Raw genomic sequence first — 13,293 nt, 5'->3', positions numbered from 1 at the left:
AGTTTGGGAACAAGGGTCTACATTATGCTCAGAACCTTCTTCATCTGGTCCTGGATCCAACTTATAAAGATTCTGGGCATCGGATCAGATCATTTCCTCATCTGGATTAACAGAAGCTCTGGAGCAGACCTCCGTTTCCCAGGCTATAGTATGAGTAAACAGCTGGGCAGACTCAGCCATCTGTGTTACCCCATACTCAGACGGGCAGCTGGAGACTTGGGAGCTGTGAGGAAGCAAGTGCGATTGGGGTGACACCTCTGAGGACTGGAGTATTTGTGATGTTGAAATTGAGGTGATGGAGAGCCCACTTGAAGGAGCACTTGATATCCGTTGAAGCACCTGCTGTTTTTGTGCCTCATCTAGAATTTGTAGCGATGGGCGTGTCCGTAAGAATGGGATCGTATCACATTGTCCACGAAAAGAAGTCGACATCTTAGTTTGGCTGGAAGATGGTCTTTCTTCTGCAGATGTTACCCCCCCCCCATCGTGGGGGGCCTCGACCCACCGGCGGACAGGCACCAGTATTGGGATAGGGGGGCTGGCCGTCAGGGTCCACCGCGGCTCTGGCACAAACCCAGCGACACAGAGGTGGCACAGGCAGGAACGGACTGGCCGTGTCGGCTTCTCACTTTTTGGATTTTAGAAGGGCATGACATGCCTATATCTGTGTCTCCCCCTCTTTTTACTCCTCCACCTCTTTTCTTTTCGCATGACTATATGTACTTGTCACTTTTCCATGTGTTAGTTGTGTCTTCTGAGCAGTTTGTCAGCTTTTGGACACCTTTGAAGGTGTTTTCTATGTGTTTCTATGTGTTTTTGTTTGCCTGCCATTGGTTTTAACAGTGTTCGAAGGTGTTCGACGAACAGTTCGACGAACAGTTCGGCGAACACACGGGTGTTCGACGAACCGAACCGAACTCGAACACTACGGGGGTGGCTCAACACTAAAGGGAACCTGTCACTTACAGAAATGCTAGTTACCTATATAGTGGTAATCTGGAGATAAATCACATTTAAATCCTATCTTGCTGGCTTACTGGAGCAGTGGCTAAACAGAGAAAATGACGTTTTATTCCTCCAGCAACTGCTCACTTTCAGTAATCAGGTACTCAGGCGGTGCAGGGAACTGTCACTAGAGCATGTGCCCTGTAATTTCTCTGCACATATACTGACAGCCTGCTCTGCACACACATTCTGCACACACACTGCAGAGCTGGCTGTCAATCAATGTGTTGGGAAGTGATTACAATACACGATGACTGTAACACCCCCGGGACCGCCCCAATGACTGGAAGCGAGCAGCTGCAAGGGAAATATGATGTAATCTTCTCCTTGTAGCTGCTGCTCCAGTAATTCTGACAGATATTATATAAACAATATTTTTCAGCAGATTGCCAGTATATCTGCAAGTAAATTGTGTTTTTGGAGGTGGCAGGTGCCCTTTTTACACCAGTTTATACCGTGTATTTCAAAATATGTATATGAGATTTCCTAAAACCTGATATTCAGTGCTACAATTGTAATATGCAGAAGATTTTCCTTAACAAGTTTCCAGATGGAAAATCTGCTGCATATGTGCCCAGCGTGCATGTATCCCAAAAATGCTATGACATGTTTGTGGCCAAGTGATGGTGACTTCATTCAGATTACCACCAGCTGCTGTACAAAACATGTACTTACCATGAATTTAAGTACTGGTGCAGCAAAACAATTTGTATGGTAACCCGCATACTCTGACAAACGTGTAATTAACCCAATGGTCCATGCACATTACCTGATTCTCAATACATTTTTGTAGGGTAATAACAGAGTAGAAGTTTTTGAGGTAGTTTTTATGCCATTTTGTTTTCTTTTTTTTTTATCAAAAATTTGATTGTAAAGGAATTGGGAATATGAGAGAAAGACTTGAGCTTATCCACTTCTGGCTTTAGCTTAAAAACTACATTACAAAACTGCATGTCCGTTTCCAACTATAAAGTTTGTAAATACTTGTAAATAAGGCTAAATCCTAGCTCTACAGACTGATTATTTGTACCTGGCTGACTCTGCATATAACCAGGCTAGGTGTTCACCTTAGTCAGTCAGCTGGGGGAAGCTGACCAGAGTGGATTTGTGCTGGCGCTTGAGAAATAGCAAGCCAGAATCTCTCCGAGAAGACACTGCACAGGCCATGTGCACCAAACTGCAAGTTTCAGTGCTTGCTATGGACAATAACTGTTGTGTTTGACCGAACTAGGAGAGGCTCAGCCGTGTATGAGTAGCCAGAGTCTATTTTGCTTAGTTAGCGCCTGGAAAAGGCTAGCGATTTCATGTTTATGGTTTTGTATTTTGGTGCTGTACAACCTGTGGAAGTAAACGTCACATTGTTTTGACATAAGAATCTAGTGCCTGTGTGAACACTGCCTACAGCTGAGTGTGAAGCCCTACAGGATACACAAATTGTAGAATTAAAAACGCATAATAATGATTGATGTTTTATGAGGAAAAGGAAAATTAGCAAGGAAGCAAAACAGAATAGATATATGGGTTAAGCAGGCTAAATAACAATTGTCTCTTAAAAATTCATATGCCTGATATAAGTTTTTATTAGATGCCATGTGTACCATTGTTCTGATATGCACTAGTTAACCAGTGTTCTGATATGAAATAGTTAACCAGTGTCTTTTTGCAGGAAAACACAGATTAAATCCCTTTACTTACCTGACAGCCCAGGGCTGCACGTAAAAATCCCAGAACTGTGGGAGATGCAGGTGCTGCTCCTGTTACAATCATTCTGACTCGTCCGCCAAGACTTGCCTGGACACAGAAACATACATATAATCACATCATCATATGCATTTATATTACACACCATACAGATGTATACAAAACATTTTACAGAAATATTACAAATAAGGTTGTCTAAGAAAACTTAAAGAGTTAACGGTTTTTAATTTTTTTATTTTCATAAACAACTGAAGATAAGAAATTTTGTAATACATCTTGTCATCTTAGAGAAATTTGCTTCCTCCACCTGCTAAGTTGCTCATTCACTCTCAAATCATGGGCAAAATCTGTAAAATCTCACAGAATACAGATTTTCACATTACTGAGATGAGAGATGTCAGTTGCAGCTCATAATGATCTATGGAGAAGGGAGGGAGGAGCTAGAGGCAGAAACAGACAATCTGCTTGTCCTTACCCCTCCCCCTCCATAGAATCTTATGAGCAGCAAATGCCATCTCTTATCTCAGTAATGCAAAAAATCTGTATTTACTGAATACAGACTTTACCTATAAATGTAAAAGTTTGAGAATGATCAGTTCAGGAGAAGAAAGAAGCAGAGTTCTCTAACATGAGATATTACAAAGTTTTATTGTCATGATTCCGCCTATCGGTGTGTCTGGAAGCAGTGACTAACAGTTCAGCAGTCCAATCTAGGACATAGGCGTGCTGATCTGTCAGTGACACATCGCTGGAATCTGGGTCTCAGTCCCTACATTATGCTGTGCTGAGATTAGGTGGCAAAAACATGGTGACAGATTCTCTTTAAGGTGCTAGAACAGCAGACAATTAGCTCCATTTTGGAAATCACATTCCTTGATGAATTCTTCTATGGGTGCAGTGACAATTTTAGCCCCACAGGTGTTTTTCAGAATAAAACATGGAGTTGATGTTGCAGAGGGCAAATTTCAAGAATGCCATTTTAGTGCTCAATGTATTGTGCCCAGCTTATGCTTGTGAAGACATGCAGTCCATAAATTGTTAAGTGGGTTCTTCCCACTAATGCATTGCCATACAGGTGGGCACTGACTGCGGTTTAGGCACACTGTGGGGCTCAGAAAGGAGTGGATAGGAATTTGGATTTGTGAGCTTAAATTTCATGGGACTTTATTTGGTGGTGTCACATCCATGTATGAACATACTTGTGTAACCCCTGCCCTGTTTGCTAAGTGGCATGGCACTAAACTGATGTTTAGATATTAGATTACTGAGATTAGTTCCCCCTTTGTGTTATAGAATTGTGTTTTGCTGCAGTGAGCTGGTAGGTAATCAGCTCTCTGCTGGGAGCCATGGTTGGGGCACACTTCTATATAAACCCCAGCAGACACCTCTAGCTGCCAGTTATTAGTTTACTCAACTCATATCAAGGTCTCTGATTTGGCTCCCGTGAAGTGAACTGATTTGTATTTCTTGTGTTCTGACTCCTGCTTGAATTTTGACTACCTGCTTGCCTCCTGATTTTGTCCTTGACATGACTTTGCGGCTTTGACCCTATTTGGCGACCCTTCCTGCCTTTGTCTCGCTCTTCCTTACATGGAAGCAATCCAGTGGACCTTGTTGTAAGACCAGATCCCTGTGCAGGGGTTAAAGGATGAAGGTCTGGCTTTCTCTGGAATCTGCCAGATGGAGTGGCTTGTGTCTGTCCGACTTTGCTTTTTTGAGCCTTTGGCCTCTAATAGATTTTAATAGTAAAAAGGTGGTGGGGAGCCATGTCGCTTTTCCAGAGTCTTAGAGCTATCTGTGACATGGAAGCTCCCTTATTTTTCTGTTGACAATGGCAGACCTGAGTAGAGACTTGTATTTTGCGGGATGATTGAAAGATTATATTGGTAGCATTTTGGGGTACATAACATTTTCTTATCACTTATAAGACTAGTATCACTGTTATTCTGTGCTCTATGTTGAGCATTTATGTTGGAGTTTCCATCTAAATCCCCAAAGAAGAGGATTCAGATCAAAACCCTGATGAAAACATTCACTATAATGAGGCAGATGGAGTCACTTTGACCTCCGTCTGGCCAGTGTTTCGGCGATGTCTGGTATTTTTAGATAATCAACCACACTTTTGTGAGCTAAAAAAAGATGGACACTGCTGACACAAACATAAGACAGTCCAAAGTGTCTCTATCTATCTGATTATACTGAATTATTCCATCAGGGGTTTCGTCTGAATCACGTTTTGGGGAATCTAAATGTAAGTGCTCAGCACAGAGCACAGGATAAATGTGAAATGAGCTTTGATTTTCAGAGGCAGAAAGACCAAATAAACAGCAGTTCAAGAAATATGGGATAAGACCGAATTATTCTTCAGGTTATTTTGGTTACAACGATACCAGATTTATATATATTTTTTTATGTTTAGCTACATTTGCTCACTAAAACGATATTTTAGTAGAAAACTGTTTTTCCATCACTGAGAGCTATAATTTTTTCATATTTTGTCTGACAGAGCTGAATGACGGCTTGTTCTTATAGGATGGGTTTTAGTGCTACCATTTTTAAGTACACAGCATTTTTTATCACATTTTATTCAGATTTTCCTGACACAGAAAGAAGAAAAAACAGCAATTCAGGAAAGTTTAATCATTTTTTATGCTGCTCACTGTGCAGTAAATGATAAAACCACTTTATTCTTTGGGTCAGTATGATTACAATGATGCAAAATATAAATATGTTCTTTTTAGGCTGTGTGCTAACGATGCGTTTTTTAAGCGTTTCCGCAGCAGCAATTCCACCATGGAAACGCTTAAAAAACGCTTGGTAGAAGGTCTGCCATGTTCCCAATGATAATGCGCATGTGCTGTGAACATGCTGCGGAAATTTCCGTTGCGGATTATCATTGCGGAAAAATCGGTAGCACTTCCATTAATTTTGCGTAATCGCATCGTTGACTTGCATTGAATTGCATAATATCCGCATCACTACATGTGCACATGCAGATATTATGCGATTCAATGTGCGCATGGTACCCGGGTCTGGAGAAGAGGAGACTCTCCTCCAGACCCGGGTACCATAGTACCTGTAAAAAAAAAAGAATTTAAAATAAAAAATAAACATTATGCTTACCTTCTGATGGCCCGCAGTCTTCTCTCCGGTGCGTCCTGGCTCCCCGGCGGCTCGCGATGGTGTAAAAGGACCTTCCATGACGTAATTTAGTCATGTGACAGGTCACGCAACCGCTGATGTCGGCGGTCGCGTGACCTGTCACATGACTAAATGACATCATGGAAGGTCCTTCCACACCATCGCGAGACGCCCAAGACACCGGACGCACCGGAGAAGGAGACCGGGCGCCATCGGAAGGTGAGTATAATTTTTTTTTTTATTTTTTTCCATTTTTATTCTTTTTTTAACTATTAACTTGGTCACACTATATAAATCCATGTCGGTTGCATGGATTTATACAGTGTGACCAATTTGTCAAGCACTTTTACAAGTGATTCTAAAATCGCTTGGAAAAGCGCTTGACAACCTGCATGCGAAATCTGGTGCACTTCACAAAATAGATGGCATCATGAGAAAAGAAAATTATGTGGCAATACTGAAGCATCATCTCAAGATATCAGCCCGGAAGTTAAAGCTTGGGCAGAAATGGGTCTTCCAAATGAACAATGACCCAAAGCATACTGCCAGAATGGTAACAAAGTGGCCTAAGGATAACAAAGTCAATGTTTTGGAGTGGCCATCACAAAGCCCTGATCTCAATCCTATTGAAAATTTATGGGCAAAGCTGAAAAGGCAGGTGCAAGCAAGGCGACCTACAAACCAGGATCAGTTACACCGGTTTTGTCAGGAGGAATGGGCCCAAATTCCGACCAATTATTATGAGAAGCTTGTGGAAGGATATCCCAAACGTTTGACCCAAGTCATTCAGTTTAAGGGCAATGGTACAAAATATGAATGAAATCCTAATTGACCTAAAACAGGAAAGGTTGATTCTGATTTCATTTCAGATATTGAGAAAAACATGCATATGTGTCTTTTTATATAGTGTACAGTACAGTACAGACCAAAAGTTTGGACACACCTTCTCATTTAAAGATTTTTCAGTATTTTCATGACTATGAAAATTGTACATTCACACTGAAGGCATCAAAACTATGAATTAACACATGTGGAATTATATACTTTACAAAAAAGTGTGAAACAACTGAAAATATGTCTTATATTCTAGGTTCTTCAAAGTAGCCACCTTTTGCTTTGATGACTGCTTTGCACACTCTTGGCATTCTCTTGATGAGCTTCAAGAGGTAGCCACCGGAAATGGTTTTCACTTCACAGGTGTGCCCTGTCAGGTTTAATAAGTGGGATTTCTTCCCTTATAAATGGGGTTGGGACCATCAGTTGTGTTGTGCAGAAGTCTGGTGGATACACAGCTGATAGTCCTACTGAATAGACTGTTAGAATTTGTATTATGGCAAGAAAAAAGAAGTCATAGTCATGAAAATACAGAAAAATCTTTAAATGAGAAGGTGTGTCCAAACTTTTGGTCTGTACTGTACACTATATAAAAAGACACATATGCATGTTTTTCTCAATATCTGAAATGAAATCAGAATACTGTATACAGTTTTTTCTTCAACTCTACCCACAAGTGCTCGATTGGGTTGCTGGGGACTGTAGAACAGTGGGGTCAAACCAGCACCTCTTCTTCATTGTGGTCGTTGTCCTGCTGGAACACTGTCGTCCTTTTCATACCCAAGTACACTCAAGTGTACAAAATAACTTGTTTTATAGGATACTTACATATAGCTCAGCTTTGAGACCACGGTCGATCCTGGCCAAATATCCAATGCCTTTGGCTGTGAAACAACCCCATATCATCAGGCTTCATCCACTGAACAACTTGACAGTTCCTTCAATTTCTCAATCAGTTAGCCCCTTTTTCCCTTGTTTATTCCAGATCCATTTGCACCTATCAGAGCCTAGTCTATTGACTTTCGTCTGATCACCCCAAATCACCCGTTTCCAATCTTTTACAGTCCACTTTTTGTACTTTTTTGCAAACTCGACCCAATGAAACAATACTGAAGTCGAGGCTTCTTCACCTTTTTTTCAGGCCACCATTCCAGACTTATGTAATGTGTATTGTACGATGCGTGCATGGACATCTGTGATTTCACTATTACGAAGCATACGAGCCACCTCCACTGCCGTGTGTGTCATGCCACAACTGATAGACCTTGTGATGAGCCAACTTGACTCCGATATTTTGCCTAGATGTCTACCTCTTGGCTTTTGAATGGATGGACAGACTTAATTTTGTATTCTTCAAACTGTCATGGCATTCATATGATGCAGTTTGGCAATTTTCTTGGCCTAGAGACCACTATCGATCAGCTGGATGAAGCTGTTTCTCTTTTCTTAGAAAATCTTCTTCATGGCTGCTCCTCGATTCGAACCAGTGACCTTTTGCTTAGGAATAAAGCTAATAACACGACGAGCTATTAGGGAAGGTGAGAACAGTTTGTAAGTTGTAGTATATAAGAATAAAATGATTTTTCCACCACTAGGATCAAAACAGTAACAATGCAGTGACATGACAAGAATCTGCATAACTAATCATGTGCTAAATTGTTGCAAGTCAAATTTAGGTATGATATTGCCAAGATTATTGTCTATCAAATGATGGTAGACTCACGTTCGAAGCAGTAGTGGATGGTGAGATATGGAGCCTGAAATTCAAAAGTTCAAAACATTGTTACACTGACACTTAGCCTATTTGACTCATGTAAATGGGATATAAGCCCAGATCCAGGTGGATCCAGTAGCATCTGGAAAAAGGGGAAGTTCCACAGAACAGGGGGTAGATCTAGGAACAAGGTCTGAAGGACATGTCACAATTTTAAGTTGCAGAAAAGGTAATTGTTTGGAAGGTTCAGCTTTTCTTTCATGGCTGGGGCTCTTAAGCCCTTCCAGACACTAAAGATCTTATCAAAGTGGATTAATCCTTTGCTTTCCAACATAGGACCCTATTCCAGATTTGACAATTCAGTGAGGGTTGTTTCAGCAAAAGTGAGATGTGTCTGTCATACATAGGTAACAAAAGCAACCTTCATGATGCAAACCATACCAGAATGGCCTCCGTAAGAAATGGGTATCGATCGGAGACTAGTGGAGCCAGATAAAAAAAGGTAAATATTGAGTTGAATCAATCAAGCAAGTTGGTGTTTACATATACTGGTGTTTGTAGGAGGATGTATACCACCTTTGGCATAACAAACAGTTTCATAAGACTCATGTGGGTCATAAACAATAAGGGCAACTTCTCCCATCCCTTTATTTTAGTCTGAATAAATGATAGGCGAGGAGGATATTCCAGTTGGAAAAGTCTCCTAGGTTCCTGGGGACTTCTATCCCCAGATAAAGAAATTGAGTTACCCACTTTAGTGACAGTAGTGAAACCTGTTTAGAAGTACCTGTCAAGTTCACAGGAAAAACACAGGATTTATGCCAGTTAATCTTTAGGCCAGAGAAGAGACCAAACTCATCTTTTGTGCTCAGTGGCATTGGAAGAGGGAAACAGGAGGATATCATCAGCATTTCAACAAATTTTATAGTGTAGGGGGGCCTTAAATGAAACCGGTCATCTCCGGGGTTGAGTGGATAATGAACACCAATGGATCCGTTGCAATAGTATATAACAATGGGGATAGTAGGCATCCCTATCAGGTGCCTCAAAAGATGGGAGAAAAGTTTGAAACATATCCATTAACCCAATTAGAAAATACAAATACAAAACCCATCCCATGCATTGTTGCCCAAAAGAACTTCCAGTTGATGCCTTACTGGCATCCAGGGAGACCAACACTTATCCATCAGTTTGGTCTTCATGAATAATACTAAGGATACTAGACAGCAGAGAAGTAGCTAAAATTTTAATCCGTTTTTTACATTACTTGTAATAAGAAAATGGGTCGATATGAAGCAGGGAGGGTGGAGTCCCTCCTAGGTTTGGGGATGGCAACGATTATTGTCTCTAACATCTACCCCAGTAGCGAGCCCCTCTCAATAGATTCTTCAAAGAAGGATTTTAGACCTGGAGACAAGTATTGCAAGTATTGTTTTTAAATTCCCCGGGGAGCGCACTGGAGCCAGAGGACTTATTATTTGGTAAATTTGCTATAACATTCTACTTTTTGTTTAGTGATTGGTTGATCTAACAAGTCTCTTGCTTCCTGAGTCAGGGAAGGAATAGGCACATGTGCCAAGTATTCCTCCATTTCACTACCTAGCATATTCATAGAATGGATGGTAAAGTATCAGAATGTTTTAAGAGGAAATCAGAATAAATACAGGAACAGAAAACCTGCAGAAACATGGGGGAACATACTCCATGAGGATATTGGGGCGATTCGTCCTGACCGGCGAGTCTGTTGCCGGTCTTGATGAGGGGGCGTGTTGGAGCAAATGCTCCTGATTCATTAAGTGGCGTGCACGATTATGTGCACTTTGCCACAAATCTTACTTCAGCCTCTGCTGGAGTAAGATTTATGGCGAAGCGAATGCCGCCGTTCGTCATGAATTTGATGAGGAGGGATCACCATGTCCCGTCAAGTCCCTGTTCTACTCCAGCTTTGCCCGCTTTGTCGGAACTGCGGTGAGATTGGCATCAAAATGCCAGAAATCACATTTTTTTGCACAACCTTGCATTGCTCAAAAAATTGCAACTTTTCAACGATTTTTTCGCAGAAATCTGGCTAAAAAGCTTTGATGAATTGTCAGTGTCAGATTAAGGCCATGGCCCCACTATCAGTATTTGGTCAGTATTCGGTCAGTATTTGTTCTCAGGAGTGGGAGCCAAAACCAGGTGAGGAACAATCAGAGAAAAGGTCTAATAGAAACAAGTCACCAATTCTGCATTTATCACCCACTCCTGGTTTTGGCTCCCACTCCTGAGAAAAAATACTGACCGAATACTGACCAAATACTGATAGTGGGGCCATGGTCTAACACTTAGGTTCTCAGTGCTGTATATGCACGTGCAGACAGGATGTTAAGTTTGTGTAGGTTGGGATAGGTGGGGACTTTGCTGGAAACATAATAAGACAAATATTTATTTCTTATAAACTCTAGAAAACTATAAGTGGCCCACTGAAAATTATATAGGGTACTTCCAATCAACAACAAAAACTCTAGAAAATGGAAGCCCCAAAAAAATAATAGTAAAATGTATTTCTAAAAATGTTCAATTAAAAAAAGAGAATGTAGCACAAGAGTGACAATCTGAATCACAACATGATACTCCAGAAGACCAGCAATAAATAATGCCATAAAACTACACCATTATTATACAAATGAGGCCCAATGGTCAGACAGTGAAAGAACACAAAAAGGTAAGTAAAGTTTTTGTTTATCTAGCAACTAACAAGAATTGATTTCTGGACATATGGGAAGGAGGCCTTAGACCCCAATATGCAACATACAATTGTATACTCATATTCATATTGTATTTTCTATTCTTCCAGAGCGAACAACCTCACAGTGCATCATTAATGTAACAGTTTTCAGTAACAAGGTAAAGTAATAAGTGACATTTAGAATCTCTGTGGTACTAACATATCTGCATCTTTTGTATGAGGCAATTCCAATCAATGCACGGAGCTGATTATCGCTGAGATATGGGCATAAATCTGCAATTTACTACTATAGCTGCTCCCTGGTGTGCTGTAGCTGAGATAAGTAATGCACTACCTTCTCTCTTGTTACTGGCTATATTTCATTTTATTCAGCTCTGTTCATTGTATTCTGACTTTTTGTTGTCTGATTTATTATATATCCTGCAAACGGTATTTACAACTAAAATTTTAATTATTTCAGAAAGGTGGAATCCTTGGAGAAAGAAAAGTATTTCTAACATCTATTACTAAAAAATATATTCATTGTGTCCCTGCAAACACAAGAAAATTTCAATTGTCAAATGTAACTTAAGTATTAGGACCAGTGCACGTGTTGCAGATTTGTTGTGTTTTTGTCGCTTTTTTTCTGCGCAGATATGTCACAAAACCTGAAGGGTTTCCTGATGCCAGCAAAGTGAATGAGAATCCTGAAGTTTCATGCACATGTTGCTTATTTGTGACTTGCAGATTTGGTGCAGATGAAAAATTTCACTCATACTAATGAGGGGGGAAAAATCTGCACCAAAAATGCAAGTAAAAATGCAGCAAAACACGGCAAAGATGTGCCTATTTTATGTAGCGTTTTTCCTGCCAACATATGCAGAATTGGTGCAGAAATTTCTGCACCAAATACTTATTGGGTGCACATACTCTTAGATGTACATATTTCATAGTCATAGTCTGTTTCAAGAAGACCACCCACCCTAATTTGCCACAATAGACATTTCTGGAGGACATGGGCTGCATAGCTGAAAGTGAAACATGTTTAGCCACACCATCACCAGCCTACAATGTATTTGGGAGTAACAATTATTATTTTTTTGCAATTGTTGTTCTGTCTATAGTGGGCTGCAGATCAAATTAGCTAAGAATCCTTTAATGAACTTGTTCTGACAGTATTACAGAAGAGTTTGTAGGTCTTTTATCTGTCTTATTCTGGCCTGCTCCTAGTTGATTTAGGACCACGGACAATATCAAATTTGAATGTGCAGAAAAATAAAGGGCCTTTAAAAACCTAAGGATGTAAAATATTTCTGAAACCCAATTGCAAAAATTATTGTTAGCTCCAAAATCAATGTTAGTGTTGATAGACATTTTTAACTGACATGAGAGTTTCTCGATTTAATTAATCTGAAGGGAACTGTTATGATGTAAAGATAAAATAGGACCAATCTCACCTTTTTGAGAGGGGATGTGTCACCCTTATATTGAGGATTGAAGCATGGCTTCGTCATAACTTGTAAAGTGAACAAGAGTTAGCACTCTAACACTCCATCTAACCCCTGCTCAACTACAACCCCCTGCTGTGAACAGGTAACTGAATTAGGTTATCTGATCGAGAGCAGACATAAAGTCTGTACAAGAGACTGGGAGGTGACACCTTTCTCGCCTGTGGAGATAAGTCTTCCTATGCTCAAAAGAATGCAGGCAGAAGGAAAGGCATCGAATACCAGTTATGAAAATTGTGTTTTTTTGTGACAGGCGTAGGTCATATAGTTATTGGAGATATATTTTTGGCATCGTGGGCCCTGGTCAATTGCAATGCAATGCTGCCTACTGATCAGCCCCAAATTAATATCTGCCAGATGGACAAAGTAAGATATGCCATGTCTCCTATCTATAGGAAGCTAAAATCATGATGGGAAATATGCCATCAATACCTTCCGCTTGGGACCTCCGGGAGGGGGGGGGGGGGGGGGCAGATATCCTTAACATCGGGGGAACCAATAGTTTTTGGTACCTGAACAGCATCCCATTTACGTGCCTCCAGCTGAGGACATCAAGGAGAGGTAGGTAGGTGTGGCTTGTACCACCTAAAAGCCAGCTGTGTTTTACAATCATTGTTCAGTGCTGGGAGATACAGTTTGCTGTAGGATTGTACCATTTTGAAACGAAGAGCTCCCTTCCATAA

The 13,293-nt window shown here is 40.6% G+C and overlaps 1 protein-coding gene across 4 annotated transcripts in view; it reads right to left on the bottom strand.

Moving 5' to 3' along the window:
* Positions 1-13,293, bottom strand: part of ACSL6 (acyl-CoA synthetase long chain family member 6) — a 274,382-nt gene that overhangs the window by 47,053 nt on the left and 214,036 nt on the right. For all 4 annotated transcript variants that reach the window (XM_073651213.1, XM_073651215.1, XM_073651212.1 and 1 more), the window contains one exon: positions 2,701-2,796. In XM_073651213.1, coding sequence (XP_073507314.1) covers positions 2,701-2,796 — 96 coding nt within the window. The remainder of the gene's footprint in view (positions 1-2,700; positions 2,797-13,293) is intronic.

Source organism: Phyllobates terribilis, unplaced genomic scaffold (genome assembly GCF_046119375.1).
Source record: "Phyllobates terribilis strain yellow unplaced genomic scaffold, ASM4611937v1 Scaffold_11__3_contigs__length_659146591, whole genome shotgun sequence".
Lineage (NCBI taxonomy): Eukaryota > Metazoa > Chordata > Amphibia > Anura > Dendrobatidae > Phyllobates > Phyllobates terribilis.
Note: the sequence above shows the minus strand (reverse complement) of the source record. Positions and strands in the feature narration are given on the sequence as shown.